Genomic DNA, 18264 nt, shown 5'->3' with positions numbered 1-18264 from the left:
TAATGACACTTAATATGATCAACATGTGTGTGATCGTTTTTAGCCGAAACGAGGTTTTTTTTACCCTTTTTACCCGAAACAAGGCGTTTTGAAGAAGTTTCAAGCTTAAACAAGATTAAACGAGGTTTAATCAAGTTTTTTAAAACACTAGTTGAGAGTATAATTTTTAAATCTATTCAACTGATAATACACAATTTTTATAAAGATTCAATTATAAAATATTTATCAAACATTTTTAATTTTATTAAATTTTTTTATTTTAAATTTATTGTGCTTAATTAATTTGTTTCTACAAATAATATATTATTATTTTATCTCACTATCATTATTTTATTAAATCACTTCGTGTTTCAAACTTCTCCATTAAATATTTATTCATAAATAAGGATTTGAATACCTAAAAGTACCAAAATATTGAACCAAAATGATAAGTTCAGACATATTACTTTTTCAATTTAAAACTATATAGTATTGAACTAAAATCTAAAATGTTCAAGAATATGTATTGCACAATTTGTAGTAAATAATAAAAAAAAAATAAAATGATTATATAATGATAAAATTTACTATTAAAATATATTTTTCGTATAACTAATACTAAGATAAAATAACAAATATTTTTCATATTTATTTAATTAAAAATATTTCCACATGAGAAAAATGAAAGGTTTAAAAATGGATTTAAAATGGGCTACAATGGACTTCTATAGCAACTTGGGTTAATATTTTTAGTGAAGCGAGGACGGATACGAAGTAGTTGCTATAGGCGCCCATTGTGTGCAGTCGCGCAGGCGCGGGCCTGGGCACGGGGTGTGACAACATGGTATCAGAGACGGTCATCAGCCGGCAGACCCCGTGAAATAAGTGCTATGCGGGACAAAGTGCTACGTGCGTGGGAGCCATCACTTGAACCTGCAGGGCAAAGTGCTACATGACGGGAGCCACCTCTTGAACCCGTAGGAGCCACCTCTAGATTCTCGGTGTTGGTGGATCGAGAGGTCAGGTCGCGACGAGGACGTCGCGTTCTGAAGGAGAGGTGATTGTGAGGCCCCTGTTCCACATGGAAAAAACGAAAGGTTAAAATGAATTTAAAATGGGCTACAATGGACTTGTATAACAATTTGGGTTAATCATTTTCGTAAAGCGAGGACGAATACGAAGTAGTTGCTATAGGCGCCCATTGTGTGCAGTCGCGCAGGCGCGGGCCTGGGCTCGGGGAGTTATTTTATTCAATTAAATATAGAATTAATAGTAAATTTTATCACTATCTAACCATTTTATTTTTTTCATTATTTATTGCAAATTGTGTAATGCATCTTTCAAAAAATTTAGATTTTGGTTCAATACTATATAGTCCTAAATCGAAAAAGTAATATGTTTGAACTTATCATTTTAATTAGTTCAATATTTTGGTACTTTTACGTATTTAAATCCTTGTTTATAAATTCATATTTAATGAAAAAGTTGGAAGCACAAAGCGAGTTTAATAAAATAATGATATCAAGATAAAATAATAATATTTTTTTTAGAAACAAATTAATTAATAATAATAAATTTATTATGAGAATAAAAATTAATAAAATGTAAATGTTTGATAAATATTTTATAATTGGATTTTATGGGTTGAATAAATTTAAAAATTATATTTTCAAGGGGTCAAATATGTAATTTTAATATTTCATAGGGGTATTTGATGCCAAAAAAATCAAAATGTTTCTCCAGTCGCATGAGGGATGCGTGCGCAACAATCTCTCATATGAAGGGGTGTGCTAATTTTATAAAAGGTAAGGTTAAATATTTTTATTAAAATTTCACATGAGAGAATTGTGAATTTTTAATATTTCACATAGATATTTGATGCAAATAACTCTATAACTATTTGATTTCTCAATATAAATATATATATATATATATATATATATATTGAAAAATCAAATAATTATTTATTATAAAAAATGTAAATTTTTAGAAATAAAAAAAAAATCATCCCAGTTATATAATTATATAGCAATTAAAAAGTAAATAATTGTAATCCATAATTTTAATATGATCTGTTAGGATTGGTTTAAAGTGTAGAGAGGGGTGAATACACTCTAAAATTGTTTCAATGCGATGATAGAGAATTCAATTGGTTTGGTGATTGAATTCTAGATTTATCTTGATGTCTAATGCAGGTTGACAAACAATATATGTGCGGAAATGTCAAGATAAAGATTCTAAACACTTTATGTAAATGTGTATGCAAGATTGATAGTATCATGTATGTAAACTGATGAAAAACACAGTGAGATGTTTACACACGACAGCCTATCTCAGAACTCCTATTTACAACTCAGTTTCAGTCCTAGACTCATAAAATACAAATTTTAATACTCGATTTTATCTTGCACAAAAATGATCATTGAATGATCAAAGTATCAGTTTAAGTGTTGTGCTTCGAGTTTCTTGATCAAAACACTTCACAGACTTGAAGGCTTGAATGTTTAAATATTCACAAAAGTAAGAGTTTGGCCAAAAGTTGTTCTTCGTCTGATCAAGATGCCTATTTATAGGCTTCGGATTTCAACAGACATTAATTTAAAATGTCTCTGATAGAATTTGAAATATACCCGTTGCTTCGTCTTTTTCACCGACATTACTTTGAGGCCGACATTCTCTTGGATCGCGGCACTACGCTGCAGGGTACAGAAAACCTTATTCAATTCAAATCGTGCTTTTCAGTTTAACTCTTTTCTTAATAAAATCGATCTTTTCCCTGAAGGCTCGGTTAGAGGAATTTACTCATAAAATCGCACTACTGTAGACATTGTAGCCCTATAATTTATCTTCAGCTTAGCTCACTTCAGTTTAGCTCGTGCCAGTTTGACGTCGCACCACTAGACTGAATCCGATCAGTTTAGCAAAAAACACGTAATTAGTTTATCTCATCAGTTTATCTCTTATAAAGACCAAAACTTAATTCTCAACATGATCTTTACATATTTTTCGAAACAATTGTTTAATATAAAAATATTAAATATATATAATTAATTTTCATGCAAAGTAGAATATTATATAGTTTTGGTCATCTAGCTAAACTTACATATTTTCCGTTTTTATCTTGTTTTCTGCCAGTTTAGAATTATATATATATATAAGTCGACGAATTTGTACCATTTTAAATTTAAGTTCTTTAATTTTCACTAGTATTGACACGTATCAACAATGGTAAATGTCACGTAATCAACTTTTGACTGTTCTAATATCAAGTTAGTAATTAGCAGAAAAAGATTAAATAAAATCGTAAAAATAATACAAATTAGTATCCAAAAGCAGGAATTGACAAAGGACAAACTCAAAAATAGAAAACATGAAAGTTATATATGAGAAGAAAATATTATAATTTTCTCGATCCTTAGAGGCACTACACAAAGAAACAATAAGAATTTAGCAGAAAAGTTGTGTTTCTGCTTGTATATATATATATATATAGCGAGAGTCGCAACACAAGGTAATTCCCCGGGAGTTCACCCAAACACTTCAAAGAATTAACCATGAGCAGTACTCCATCTGCCACAAACTCCACACTGGAGTTACAGCAGTTGGACTTCACCGCCGCCCCCGCCGCCGTCTCCGGCTGGTCGGAAAGAGCGAAATGGCTTCTCACCTCTCCGAACCCACCTCCGCCATGGCAGGAGCTGTACATCTCCATGAAAGAGACCCTTTTTCCTCGAGCCAAAGCGAAGGAACCCGGGAGGCCGAATCGCTGTTTCCTCTTCTTGCAAAACCTGTTTCCGATTCTAAAATGGGGAAAGAATTACAAAGCTACCAAGTTCAAGAACGATTTCATGGCTGGCCTTACTCTTGCCAGTCTCTGCATTCCTCAGGTGCATTATCTGCGTTAATTTTTAGATTCAAATTTTGCTTGTGAAAACTGAAACGAATTGTTATTAATTTGCAGAGTATCGGATATGCTAATCTGGCGAAACTTGATCCTCAATATGGTCTATGTAAGTGAACGAAATAACCATTAATCAACAGTATTATAAATATTGTTGCAGCGTCTCAAACAACATAATTAATTAATTTCAGATACGAGTGTGGTGCCACCAGTGATATATGCTGTAATGGGAAGTTCAAGAGAGATAGCGATCGGGCCAGTTGCAGTGGTTTCGCTTCTTTTGTCTGCAACAATCTCTAAAGTAGTAGACCCTGCCGCTGATCCTACAGCTTACAGAAGAATGGTTTTCACTGTCACCTTCTTCACCGGTGTTTTCCAGGCGCTGTTTGGATTATTCAGGTGATTTTTTTACTCATAATTATATGATCAAAATCTCCAAGAAATTACATTACATGGGTTATTAGAAATGACACTTGACCTAACTCACCTCAAAATCTAACTCACCTCAAAATCTAACTCAAGAGAGAAGGTTTGTCCAAGCCTATATATTAAACTCTCAGACTATTTACCCAACCGATGTGGGACAAACTAAACACACCCCAGGTTATTTAGTCAACCGATGTGGGACACAAATTAATACACCAACATACCCAGGAATGAAACGACTGGAGCGTGAAGATATTAAAGGGTGGTCAACTATGGGACGGGTGAAGTCAACTATGGGCCGTCCAACACATAACGGTGGAACCTGACTCTGATACCATGTTAGAAATTAAACTTGGACCTAACTCAACTCAAAAACTAGATGAAGAGGTGAGGATTGTCATTGTCTATATTAAGGGATCCCAGTACTCTATCCTACCAATGCTTATAGTTAGGCCACCCGTTAATATCTCCGCGTTCCAGATGTTTATTTTTGGGCGTTTGAAGAGTGGGATCCCTTAATATAGACAAGGGCAATCATCACCTTTTGAGCTAACTTTTGAGATGAGTTAGATCCAAGTTTAATTTCTAACATGGGTTTTTCGAGAAATTATTAATGTACTTAACATGATTAATTCAAAAACTTCAGGTTGGGTTTTCTTGTGGATTTCCTGTCGCATTCTGCAATAGTTGGGTTCATGGGTGGCGCCGCCATTGTTATCGGGCTGCAGCAGTTGAAAGGATTATTGGGAATAAAAAATATGAGCTCTCATACGGATGTTGTCTCTGTGCTTCACTCTGTCGTCAAAGCACTTCGTCAAGAAGTAAGCTTTTTAATTCCATTTTTTTTTTAATTTTTGTGGTTTTCTATTTAATCACATGTTTTTGTGTGTGATTGATTGAGATTATTAAACTGATTTTCTTGATTTTTTTCATCCATCGGATGCTTTTTGTGTTTAATATTCTCAATCGTGGAAATGAAGCTGGATTTTAATTTTATAAGGACGAGGAATTATTCTATTTTGCCATGTATGTTATTTTTCATTTGCACCTTTATTTATTTGAAATCTTTAGAAAGAAATACGTACCCATTCCAATAAAATTTTCAAAATATTTGCATATACATGTTCTAATTTTACGCAATCTTTTAAAATATTTATGTGGTATAAGGTACCAGCAAATTGAACTAAGTATATATATATATATGTTACATGAATAATAATAAGAATGTTTCGAAAGAAAAAAAATTGTGTTAAAGTCTTAAAAATTATCATCATATTAATAAAAAGCATAAATTATAATTTTCATATTACAAATTACTTTAAAACAGTTTATACATCTAGTGGTAGGTAACGATGCAAATCAAATTTTTTAAACTATACCATAAATCAAGCATAAAATTAAGATCTCTCTCAACAAAAACAATCATTGCACACAACAGTTTAACAACTTTTTTAATTAGCCGACTTGTTATTCATGCGATCATGCCCTCACATGAGTTTGATAATTAGCTTCTACTATTTTTTAAAAATACTAGTATATATGTGTAACAATTTTTATAGTAAATATTTGGGGGAAGGAAATCGATTATTTCTTTTTTTTAGGGTGGGGTGCAAAAAAACAGGGTTATACTAAATAAAATTAGGGAGCAATCAATAGTTGCAACTTTACTATTAAGAGGAGTCAAGTGTTTTTACTTCAAATTATATATACTATGTGTTATTACGTACCATGTAAATATAATTTCTTTAATTAAAAAGTTAATGGTGTTGTGTAACAGTGGTATCCCACCAACTTTGTCCTTGGCTGTTCATTCCTGATCTTCATTCTATGCACCCGGTTCATTGTAAGTATATATGCACATAATTCTAATTAATTTACAGTTGTTTTTTTAGATGTTTTTATTCTAGAAATATTATTAAAAATATATTTCAGGGAAAAAGGAACCGGAAATTGTTCTGGTTACCAGCCATGGCTCCTCTATTTTCAGTGGTTTTATCCACTTTGATAGTGTACTTGACGAAAGCTGAGAAGCATGGCGTCAAAATCGTGAAGCATTTCAAAGGAGGGATCAATCCAAGTTCAGTTCATCAGTTGAATTTTGGTGGCGAACATCTCGGAGAATCCGCAAAGATCGGACTCATTTGTGCACTCATCGCCCTCACGGTGATAAATAATCCATCACTCTATATTAATTTTGTATTGATCATCGCGTGCCACCAAAATTAATCGAATTTATATTAAAAGTTCTTATTTTCATCATCACGTCACGAGTCAAAATTAATCAGGCCAATTTTTGTGCAATAGTTCTGTTTCTTTTAAAATAATGCTATCAAAGTTCTTATTTAATTTTTTGAGCTGCCCCCCCACCCACCCCCTAAAAAAAAAAAAAGGTATTTTCCAATAAGTTTTTGATGGGCGAATTATTCTTTTTATTGTGTCAGGAAGCAATTGCGGTTGGCAGATCATTTGCAACAATTAAAGGGTATCACCTTGATGGGGACAAAGAAATGTCCGCCATGGGATTTATGAACATAATTGGGTCTTTGACTTCCTGCTATACGGCTACAGGTACTAATAAATTTCTTTGGGAGGTTTTCCATTTTGCAGACTAGTTATATTATCAAACCATGCAACATTACTACATGCCATTCAACTTGATAATGTATTTGGTCATATTTCAATTTTAGTGATGTATATACGTATTATGTAATTTAGACATTTTTTCAACGTGACAATGAAATAACGTGATACTTAAACATACATGCAGTGTCATGTAATTTGTTCGGATGAAAAATGAATAAAATTGAAAATAAGACAACAAACCAATTAACCAAATGCAAAGTCATATATAAGATCACTAAAACCAAGTTATATACTTTTATAAAAATTTAACTGATATACATATATATATGATATGATACCGTGGGCATGCATGCATGCAGGTTCGTTCTCGAGGACAGCCGTAAATTTCAGTGCAGGGTGTGAAACAGCAGTGTCCAATATTGTAATGGCAATCACAGTGCTGATATCCCTTTTGCTCTTCACCAAGCTTTTGTATTACACCCCACTTGCCATTCTTGCCTCCATCATCCTTTCTGCACTCCCCGGTCTCATTGATCTCAATGAAGCTTACAATATTTGGAAGGTGGACAAGTTGGATTTCTTGGTCTGCCTAGGTGCATTCTCCGGCGTCCTTTTCGGCTCCGTCGAGATCGGCCTCCTAGTCGCGGTATGTATTCATGAATCTCACTTCCCACCTCGATCCCCCCCCCCCCCTTTTTTTTTTAAATCTATATAATGTACTATTCCCGGTGAATTATAATATTTTTGAATATTCAGTTTTGCATGCGATGATTTCAAGTTACTCTCTTTGCTAGAGGTTCAGTTAAAAAAAGAAAAATGTATTTTTACTATAAGCTATTTTTAATGGCATGTGCATGTATATTTATTATTCGTTATGTACGTGTGCTCAAGATTTGCAAAACATAAGGATTTTATAGATTATTGTTTTTTCGTGAGAGTTTTTAACAATTAATCTCGTTGTTTCACTGGAATGGTGTTTGCAATTAACCTGAATAATCTAGACTATGATCTCTCGCTATATCTTGTCCTGATCATTTTGAGATGGAGAGAATATTAAGTGGTGTATAATATACTTTTTTTAGAGGATAAAAAATAATGTTGTCTAATGTACTTAATACGGCACCAACTAAAGCAACTACGTACCTGGCCTCTAGCAAATTTTGGAGTACTGTGAAGTTAAAAACCTACTTTAAAGCTTCTACTTTAGCGAATGTCCAGCTGAGACACCCCTTTATAGGCCTATTAATGCAAAAGAAGCAAGACTTGGTTGTTATTTATTCGATATTTAGAAAGACCTAATTAAGGCGTAAAACTTTTATGGTTTCATCATGCATGATTAAGGTCTAAGCTATATAACATCTAAGTCAAGATCGAAATGCTCGCGATTATATTATTTCATATGTCGAGTTTTAGGAAACTCTATATATATCGTTCCGATGAGTTGGTCCATCTTGTCACGTTTAGTCATTTTCATTCGAAGACGACGTGTTACTGTGATACATATTTAGTTTTGCCTTTGCAACATGCTTTATGTCTACTTGATGTGTGGTGATCATGCATATTTTGTCTTTAACGTACGGATATATATTATGTGCTTTGTTACCACTGGCGTGGGATACAAAATCCATTAGTGCAAGTGATGCATTTAGGATGAGCAGTCACTTTCATATGGTAATATGATGCAATAGTGATTTTATGGGGACCTAATTACGAGCCCCGTGCTAACATATATTTCATCCCCACAATAGTTTTTTTTTTAAAATTTAATTAAGTTAAACTATTTCGAGTTCCAAGAAACTCAAATCAGGACATTGTTCGGTAATGGTTTTTTTCGACAAAACAAGTTCATATACAAAAAGTGTAGTGACTTACCGACTTTGAATTGAATTGGGATCCCATCATTTTAAAAAAAATGATTATAGTGGAGTTTGATGTATATATGTATATAAGGAGGCAAGGTGCTGGGACAATTAAGCTAGCTGAGTGTGACATGTATAATGGAGTTACCAAGACTTGCAAATAGGAAGTACCACTTTATAAGCTAAAGGCATATTCACTATGGGTTGTGACTTTTGTCTAACATGGGAATAAGAATAATATTTGACTCTTTTGTAAAATCATAAAAGTTATATATGGTAAATAAAATTATTTTCATGTCGATATTTTTTTCATCTATCTTATGAAATTTTAGTCTTAACATTAAATTTTTCGATTTTTGATAATTTTATTTTTTTTTTCTATTGGAGTTTTGTATGACATTACACGTCAATGTAATTTCGGCATCACATCAACTCCATATCAAAAATGTCTAACATAATTACTGGAAAAACAAAAATAATTGACTGAGACTTAAATTTGACAATATAAAAGACCAAAAAAATGATTTATTGATCAGTTTAAATCTTTTTATATTACTACAATTTCAAATCTAATCATATGATGAAAACTTTATGATAAAAACAATACAATTGTTTAAAATTATAGTTTAAAGATGGTGCATGCATGTAGTCAACCGTGCATGGCACAATGCGTCAATCAACATGTATTTTCTGTTCAAAGTGTAAGTGAAAACTCAAATAATTATTTTCTTGATTGAGTAGATCTCCTGGAAGACCGCCACAGTTTTTGTGGTAGTTAAATTGATATGAAAATAAATTCAACAAAGATTAAAACTTTATAATAATTATTAATGATCATGCATGTGACAAGTAACTCATCTTTTCACTCAGGAATCTTTAACATTATATATGTCCAGGTTCAATGAATAATTGATAAAAGTATAAAATCAACCTTTGACATGTTCAATGAATACGATAAAGGTAACCTAAATCAACCTTTTGGATGGTGAAAAGCATAGGAAGATAAATATCATACAAACTTCTTACATTTTTAATTCTTGTTGGTCCCAGCTTGGCACTTGGAATATGGACTATCTTATTTCGAGTGAAAAAATTTCATAGTCCAAATAAATTTTATTACGTATAAATCGTTACATGAATTTTATGTAGGACTCACATATAATTTTAATTCATCGTATGATAAATGATAGATGGGGGAATAAATGTCTAAGTTTGATGTAGACAAAAATATTACATTCGCAGATTTTATTTTATTTTATTTTTAAGAAAACAATATGTGCATATTATATGACCAAAGATTTCATGTCTTCAGCACTATGATGAAAAAGATTCTAATTTATAACTGAAAAAAAAAAATTTAATACAAGTTAGTACTGGACTAAAATCGTGAATTGAAAGTTAATAAAAGGGAAAATAAGTTTTTTGGTCCATTAACTTGTTCATGTTTTGGTTTTGGTCCATTAACTTTTTTGATGTGGGTTTTGGTACACTAACTTTGCATTTTCCGTGTTTTTTGGTCCAACTGCATACGTGTCAATTTTTTATTGGTCCAAAATGATGACGTGGACCAATCAGAAGCTGACACGTATGCAGTTGGACCAAAAAACATTGAAAATGCAAAGTTAGTGTACCAAAACCCACATCGAAAAAGTTAATGGACCAAAACTCAAAAGGGGTAAAGTTATTGGATCAAAAAACTTATTTTTCCTTAATAAAATTAAATATGAAAAATATGCGAGTTACAAGACAAAAAAAATGTTATTTATCCTAATTGTTGGCAACAACATATCTTTTTATATAAATACATATTCTTAATCATATAATTGATGCTTGGAGCTAATATCATATATGTTGGGTTCCCATCCCGTGAGTTTGTATCGCGATATGATCTTATGACTTGATCATAATTAAGAATAACGTTGCAGAAGATTTTTTTTCCCGACTTTGTAACATTATATTATTAGATGTTTTATAATTTCGAAAAATACAAATATATATATATATATATATGCATAAATAAAATAAATGTATATCTAATCTAACATGATATATATTGTTTGAGATTTATTAATGCAGATAGGCATCTCATTTAGCAAGATAATTCTGAATTCCATAAGGCCTCGAGTGGAAGAGATAGGAAAAATCCCAGGGGCGGACAATGTATTCTGCAACCTGCTGCAATATCCTGTGGCCACCAAAATTCCAGGCATTCTAATTGTTCGAATCAATTCCGGAACCTTTTGTTTTGCCAATGCTAATTTCATTCGAGAAAGGTATCAATGCATAATTATACAAAACTTAACTTCATTGCTCCGATATAATATTGTTCGAGCTAGTTTTAGTGAAACTCAAATTCATCGTCTTCTTATTTAATTACACTCATCATATATAAATTTAATGTTTAATTAGTATTTGTGGCTTTGATTGTGTTTAGAATTATGAAGCTGGTGAAGGAGGAAAACGGAACAGAAGAAAATACAAAGAGAGGGCTTCGCGTGTTGATACTGGACTTGACCAGTAAGTAGTAATGTTATGTTATTTGCCCTAGTTAAGAAAACGTTACACGTACGTACAAAAAGTTTATTCATAGACCCTATATATATTTTACTTATAAAATTACTAAATTAGATGAAGTAATTCAAATTATACAGTCATTAATTAGATGTCTTCGTCCCTTGTCTTTGCTTATAACATCGTCTTCTCTACCAATGGCTGGTGACATCGTCCCCCGCCATCTTTATCAGGGACGTCGTTCCGGACCATCTCTTACTCGGGCTCGACTAATTAACTTCTTAGACGTTTAATTTGATCCGATTGATGAGATTCCGTGAGTCGTGATGGTCTTCTCAAACTTAATTTAGACATCGGCCTTTCTTACTGTCTTCATATGGAAATTTTAGTTTCAGAGTTGTGGTCTATGACAAGATATTTATCAGCTTTCTAAAAAGAGTGAAGGAAAAAATCTAGGCACCACCTAGGTGGTTTTTGTTTTTTAAAGTTAACTAAACCACACTGGGCAAGTCCTGTACAGTACAGGTTTACATGAGAAGAATTGGTAGGGAGAATCGAACTCCTGATCATTGATCAAACGCTCACCTACTCCACCAACTCTGATACGCCTATGGTGACATGTTTATGTGCTCTTTAATCTATTGATTTACTTGCTATTATAAAATTATAGTAAAAAATTAAAATGTTTTTTCACGCTTAATCTTGTACTAAATCTGCATAAATTAGTAAAGCTTGAAGCTTGACCTCGTCCCCTCATCACACTTCGCAATTCTTATGACCTTAATATTTATTGTCAATTTCATCGTCATGACATTGATTAGAAAGAGAGCTTATTATAAATTCATAGCAGAATTAGCCTTCAATTCAAAATAAGGCGCCAATTTCACTATATTTGTACTTTGGCAGATGTGATGAACATTGACACTTCAGCCATTCATGCTTTGGAAGAACTCCATAGGGACCTCGTCTCCCGAGGGATAGATGTAAGCATGTTATCCTTATTTTTCGATCTAAATTTTCATTTTATTAATTTACTTAAAGAAACGTTGAAGGTTAATAGGCAAAATATGGTAATTGGTATCATCTTATATATACGTGCATGTGCGTGTACGTGTGCATCCGTGCGTGTTTTTATGTTAGTAAATATTTGTGTGAAATATCGATTTGGCAGATGGCTGTGACAAATCCGAAGTGGCAAGTGATGACCAAAATGAAGGCTTCAAAGTTTGTGGATAAAATCGGAGATGGCTGGATTTTCCTATCGGTGGGAGATGCCGTCGATGCTTCCATCTTCCTCAAGATCAATGCACTCAATCATTGTTAGTTAAACCCTCATTTTATTCCATTAATCATCTTGGAATAAACTAGTAATATTGTGTTATATATCTATGCGTTTGTGTGTGTAATATAAGTTTTAATGTGTGCTTAACTCAGTCAAGAATATAAAATGTAAACTTTTCCCAATAATTTATTATCTATGATAATACATTTGAAGTGTGTGTATATTGATTATGAGTTGAGGCGAATAAGGTGTTTGAATCCCATAGCCAGCTGCATCCTTGAGCTAGTTGGAAACCTCTATATCCAATTAAGCTTAGATCCTTGAGAAGATGATAAATAATTTAAATGATACACACGTCAAGATGATATAATTTTCCATTAATACAAACTTGCCAAATTTTGAGAGAATAAACTTGGCAAGAACAATTAATAAATTTTTCTGGAAGGGGATTATTCAATGTCATGAAATTAAGAATTTAGGGGTGCGCAATCGGTTATAACCGAACCGACCGAACCGAAATTATAAAAATCGAACCGACCGATCACATTTTCGAGAAAACCGAACCGATCGAATTTTTCAACGCGACCGATTAAACCAAACAGATTAATATTCGGTTATAACCGATTTTGTATTTTTTTTAAAAAAAAACATTTTAAAAGGCATTTTCACTTTGGGTGTTAAATACTTCTTTGCTTTAAAAACGAAACTGAATTAAAATATAACCATGATGTCTTCAATCAAAAGACTGTCTACTGAAATACAATCATACAAGTTCAAATACGAATTATACTTTAATTTTATACAAGTTTGAACTATTCAAAAGATAATTAAACATGTTAAAATGTCAAATAACATAGACTTCTAGTTTCAAGTCTTCATGTTGTCATGCTCAAGTAGGCAGAAACCACATCCTGAGACTTCAAGAGTCAATAAGTACATACACTTTCATTTTCATCTAAAGATCCAGTAAATTTTGTAGTCCTATTCTTGTATGGATCAGCAAAAAATTCCTTCTCACAATAATTGCATCTGGATTTTTTTTCAATTGTCTTCACTGGTAAATTTTTTGAAATGATTCCATACCTCACTTCTTGATGGGACAGGTTTGCGCTTGGTTGCCTTTGATTTTGAATCTGCACATGTTCCAGTTGAAAGTTGTGGTACAGAACAACTGCCATCAACATCTATGTTTGATATATTTTCTTCCATTGATATCTACAATATAAGAACAATTTTATTTTCACATAATTAGCACAAAATGAATAAAAAATATTCTGAATGAAAAAGCTCCTGAATGAAAATTTAGAAATAGATTGGCCCCATTTTTGTGTAGTGCAATATAAAGAATTAATAAAAAAGGTAAAATTGCTTTTTTGGTCATGTATGTTCGTCACTTTGCGATTTCAGTCCTTTATATTTTCATATTTCAGTTTTAGTACGCTATCTTTATTGGCAATTTTACTTCTTTTCCTGACGTGGCGCTGACGTGGCACCAATTTAGTGCTGATGTGGAGCTGATGTGTACAGTGTCACGTAAGCATTTTCGAATGAAAAGGACCGAAATTGCCAAAAATCAGAACATGCAGGACTAAAACTGAAATGTGAAAACATAGAGAACCAAAATCGCAAAATGACAAACATATAGGACTAAATTTGCAATTTTTCCTAAAAAAAACTAATTGCAAATGTCTAGGTGTATAGCTTATATCAAAAGCATTCCTTCGAACTATAAAATTTCAAAAAATCAATCACATTAACACACAACTTTCAAGATACTTCGGCACAATTGTATCGAGACTTGAATTTTTGAAACATCTCCACAAATTCGTGTAAACATGAAAAACACAAAATCTAGAAAATGGAAATGAACTTATGATTTATGAAATCTAACCGACTCGTTCTTCAATCGACTCTTTTAAGAAAATCAAGAAACTGTTATTGAGGTTCGTACGTAAGGGAGAAATTGAAAGGTTTAAGACCTACCGATGTTGATGTTTGATGTTGTGTGCGTGTATGAAAGACTTGCTTTTACTTCGAATCTTCCAAGATTTGGCCACAAATTTCCATGAATATTGAAGAGTTTATGAGGTTTTGGTAATTAGGGCACCGCAACCTCACAAACCTCAAATCGTTTGAAAAAAATGAAAAACTAGAAATGAAAAAAAATGATTCGTAGTATAAATCTATATTCTAGTTGGGCTATATTTAAAATAAATGAAATTGGATATATAAGTCTAAAGCCGAAAGCCCAACAAAAATAAATACTGACGAATTGGCTATATAATCCCTAAAGCCCAACAGAAATAAACACCAGACTTGGAGATCAAAGTTATGCCTAATCTGTAGTTTTTTAAAATACATATAAATAATTATCGATTTATTCGGTTTAACCGAATTTTTTTCCGAAAAACCGGCCCTGAACCGAATAAACCAAAATAACCAATTTTTTAAAAAAAATAACCGAGCTACCTAATAAACCGAATCGAATTTTTGATTTTTTTCGGTTCGATCAGTTTTCTCGGTTTGACCGATATTTTGCTCACCCCTAATTAAGATAGTGTTAGGGAGAGCTTCTAGATAAAAATTGATAAGTGCTTCCTTGAAGCTCTTTCAAATATTACCTAACTTGGAATCGATTATTTAGGCCCCCTTTGATTTCAAAAGCTAGGCCAAAAAAGCACTTTTTAAAGTGCTTTTCATTTAATAAAGTGTTTGGTTGACTAAAAAATTGCTTAAATAAGCACTTTTTTAAGTCAAAATTAGAGTTTTTTCAAAAGCCAAAAATTATAGCTTAAAAAAGTGCTTTTTTTAAAAAATGTCTACCAAATCCAAACGGGGCCTTAATATCATAATAAAGTCTCAAGCCTTTGTTATCACCGGAAAGTAATATGTACATGTTATTCGATACCGTGAATCGATGGGAAAAATTTAAATTCATCCCTGGCGTTTCATTTAGAATTCAAATTCATCCCTCACCTTTTGAACTAATTCAATTTCATCCCTGATCCCACTTCTCAACTCACTTTCCTACCAAAACAGGGTCATATTAGTAATTTTTCATCATAAATAATTAAAACAATTTAATTAAATTAAAACTCTCATTTTTATATAATATAATAAATTAAAATGTCCCATTTTCAATTCAAATAGAAAAATTAAGAGCAAAAACCCTACACTTCACGTCTTCACGCACTAAAATTAAACAGATTAATATTCTCATGCTTTGAACGATTTCTATGCAAGGTTCTTGCTCTTCTACCAATATTTGTTGAGATAATTTTTAATGATTTTACAATAGTTTCGATTTTTTTATATGTGATTTAGGAACAATTATGTTGAATTAATCATAAAATTTAGAGTTTGATGCTGCTATTCATTTGAGTATTTTGACTTTAATCACCGTTTTTTCCCTAATAAGGTTGTGATATCACCACTTTTGCATTTTTATTTTCAATATTGTTAAAGACATGAAGGCTTTGGCTTGCGGCCTTCAGATATTTTTGGATGTGGATTCTTTTGATCATGTCTATTGTTTATTGTATTGCTACTCATTTATGTGAATTAAATTTTATTTTCTGACTTTGTGTTGTGGATGATGTTTTATTTTATGTGTATAGGTTTTCAGCTGGTTTTGAAATTTCTTGTGGTACAGAAGAAAGATAATGAAGAGGTTTTTTTATCCAATATATCAAAGCTTTAAATTGGAAACCAAATTGCCACCAAATGTCAATGCAAAAGTGGGAAAAAAAATCAAAGAGAAGGAAGGAAGTTATTGGTAATGACGGCATCTGACTTTATGTTTGAAGTGTATGATAATATGAAATATATTGTTAATCTTAATGACCAAAATTTGTCAATTTAGAGAGTGGCAAGTATGTGGGGTGCTTTGTAAGCATGTTATGAGTTGCATTTTGTATATGAGATATGATCCAACACAGTTTGTGGACCCATATATATTTGACTATCGAGGCATACCTAAAGACTTATAGTGGTATGATCAATGCAATTTCAGATGAATCAAAATGGTCAGAGAACTCTCAGATTCCTCCACTGAAGCCTCCAATACTTAAGAAAGCAAATAAAGTGTTTAAACAAGGTAGATTGCAAATTAGCAGAAGAAGCTAGGGAGCCAAATGAAGCCTCGAAAAAACAAAAAAGATCCATTCATGTCACTTGCAACATATGCAAAGTAATTGGCCACAATAAAAGGACTTGTACAAGGAGAAATGCACAGGACCTGTCGAACCAGTAACTGAGTCAAATTGTTAAATGTGCATGTATTGTTTCTCATTGATACATGCATGTTTTTTTTTCTTCTTCTGTTTTTTTTTTTTTTGTTGGATTTATGCTAATGATTGAATTGTATATTGGATTTTAGGGTGTTGTCTTGAGAATTTGCTATGTTTGGAGATATATACATGGAGTTTGGAGGTTTGGATCTTTACTTTGGATGCAAGACTAATGGCTGTCCACGATCTTTGTCTCGATGAAATACTTGATTGACTAATTATTTCATTAGTTGGTCAAGAAAATATTTCTCGATGGGACTCGGTACAAGACTAATTATTTTTTGAGTATCCGAATAAAAGGCTTTTTCTTTTTCTTTTTTCTTTTTGGAATCAAGAAAGAGTACAAGGCTTTTGATATACGAATAATAAGAAGCATTTGAGTTATTGTGTAATTAGTGTTTGTAATCATCAGAAAAAATGATTCTTAATTTTAGTTTAAAAATGAGCTTTGTGTTTTTTTTCTTAAACTAGGTTCATGTTTAAATTAAGTTTGCACTTGGTGATTCTGATTCGATTCTAGCAGTATTCTAAAAGTTGTCGCTTAGGCCGTGAACGATCACTCGGCATCTCTATGCATGAGTGGAAAAATCGACCTCCTAGGCAATATGATTATACCGCCTAGGCGGCTCAAAACTTGCCTAGACAGGTAAAAATACTGCCTATTCAGTATGAATTTTTATTTTTGAAATTTTTTTTAATAAAATCTTTATAAATTGTTAAACAAATTTGTGTTGTTGAATATATACGTCACATAAAAAAATTATGCATGTTAATAAGTAAGGTTGAAAAAATATTAATGAAAGTGTAAAAAAAATTATGCATATTTTGAATAATATTAGATATTATAAAATTATAATATTTTTTAGTAATTAATTTAAAATATTTACAAAAAACACATATAGGCGAAGCTTAGACGACCACTTAAGCGCTAGGCGGGTGGGTGGGTGGCCACCCGTTTATCGTGTAGCAATTTTTTGAACATTGGATTCACCTAACAAATTAATACTAAAAATATTTAATTATTTATCAAGCACTACTTACTTCTGATTTTCAAGTTTTCACTTTTATTTTCACACGCTATTCAAACATTTCAGAATTTATATATTTTATCATTTCTACAACATTATATATTTTTTTGCAATCACTTTCTAATTATCTTCCAAAAATTACTTTTGAGATTTTTTTATATCAAAAAATTTAAATGAAAAGCTTAAAAACACTTTTTGAAAACAATTCCAAACATTATCTATAAACGACTTTCGAATTATCAACAGGTCGAGTTCGAACAAGTATCTAGGTTTGGATCGGGAACCCAGATACTGTAAATTGGGTTGTGGACCAACTATTTTGGGCCAACCCAAGCCCAATATGCAACTCCAATCATCGGTCTCTGCACATGCACACAAATACAGAGATTTATATTTGATAATTGAT

At 32.0% G+C, this 18264-nt stretch overlaps 1 protein-coding gene across 1 annotated transcript; it reads left to right on the top strand.

Moving 5' to 3' along the window:
* The first annotated feature begins 3398 nt into the window (after nucleotides 1-3398).
* LOC140880020 (low affinity sulfate transporter 3-like) lies at nucleotides 3399-12747 on the top strand. The gene is made up of 12 exons (XM_073284067.1): nucleotides 3399-3866; nucleotides 3941-3989; nucleotides 4072-4279; nucleotides 4953-5127; nucleotides 6084-6149; nucleotides 6239-6469; nucleotides 6748-6874; nucleotides 7249-7535; nucleotides 10825-11021; nucleotides 11183-11265; nucleotides 12166-12242; nucleotides 12431-12747. Exons 1-12 carry the CDS (start codon nucleotides 3534-3536, stop codon nucleotides 12581-12583), a joined length of 1986 nt encoding a protein of 661 aa, XP_073140168.1. The 5' UTR covers nucleotides 3399-3533; the 3' UTR covers nucleotides 12584-12747.
* Nucleotides 12748-18264: the final 5517 nt, after the last annotated feature.

Source organism: Henckelia pumila, chromosome 1 (genome assembly GCF_033568475.1).
Source record: "Henckelia pumila isolate YLH828 chromosome 1, ASM3356847v2, whole genome shotgun sequence".
In the NCBI taxonomy this organism is placed as follows: Eukaryota; Viridiplantae; Streptophyta; class Magnoliopsida; order Lamiales; family Gesneriaceae; genus Henckelia; species Henckelia pumila.
The sequence above is the reverse complement of the archived record's forward strand: the minus strand, read 5'-3'. Positions and strand labels throughout refer to the sequence as shown.

Excerpts from the sequence above, each read along its gene's own strand:
- LOC140880020 (XM_073284067.1), top strand. The coding sequence starts at position 3,534 with ATGAGCAGTACTCCATCTGCCACAAACTCCACACTGGAGTTACAGCAG. Across the intron at positions 4,280-4,952 it reads GCGCTGTTTGGATTATTCAG|GTTGGGTTTTCTTGTGGATT; the intron begins GTGATTTTTTTA and ends CAAAAACTTCAG. Across the intron at positions 11,022-11,182 it reads GCTAATTTCATTCGAGAAAG|AATTATGAAGCTGGTGAAGG; the intron begins GTATCAATGCAT and ends GATTGTGTTTAG.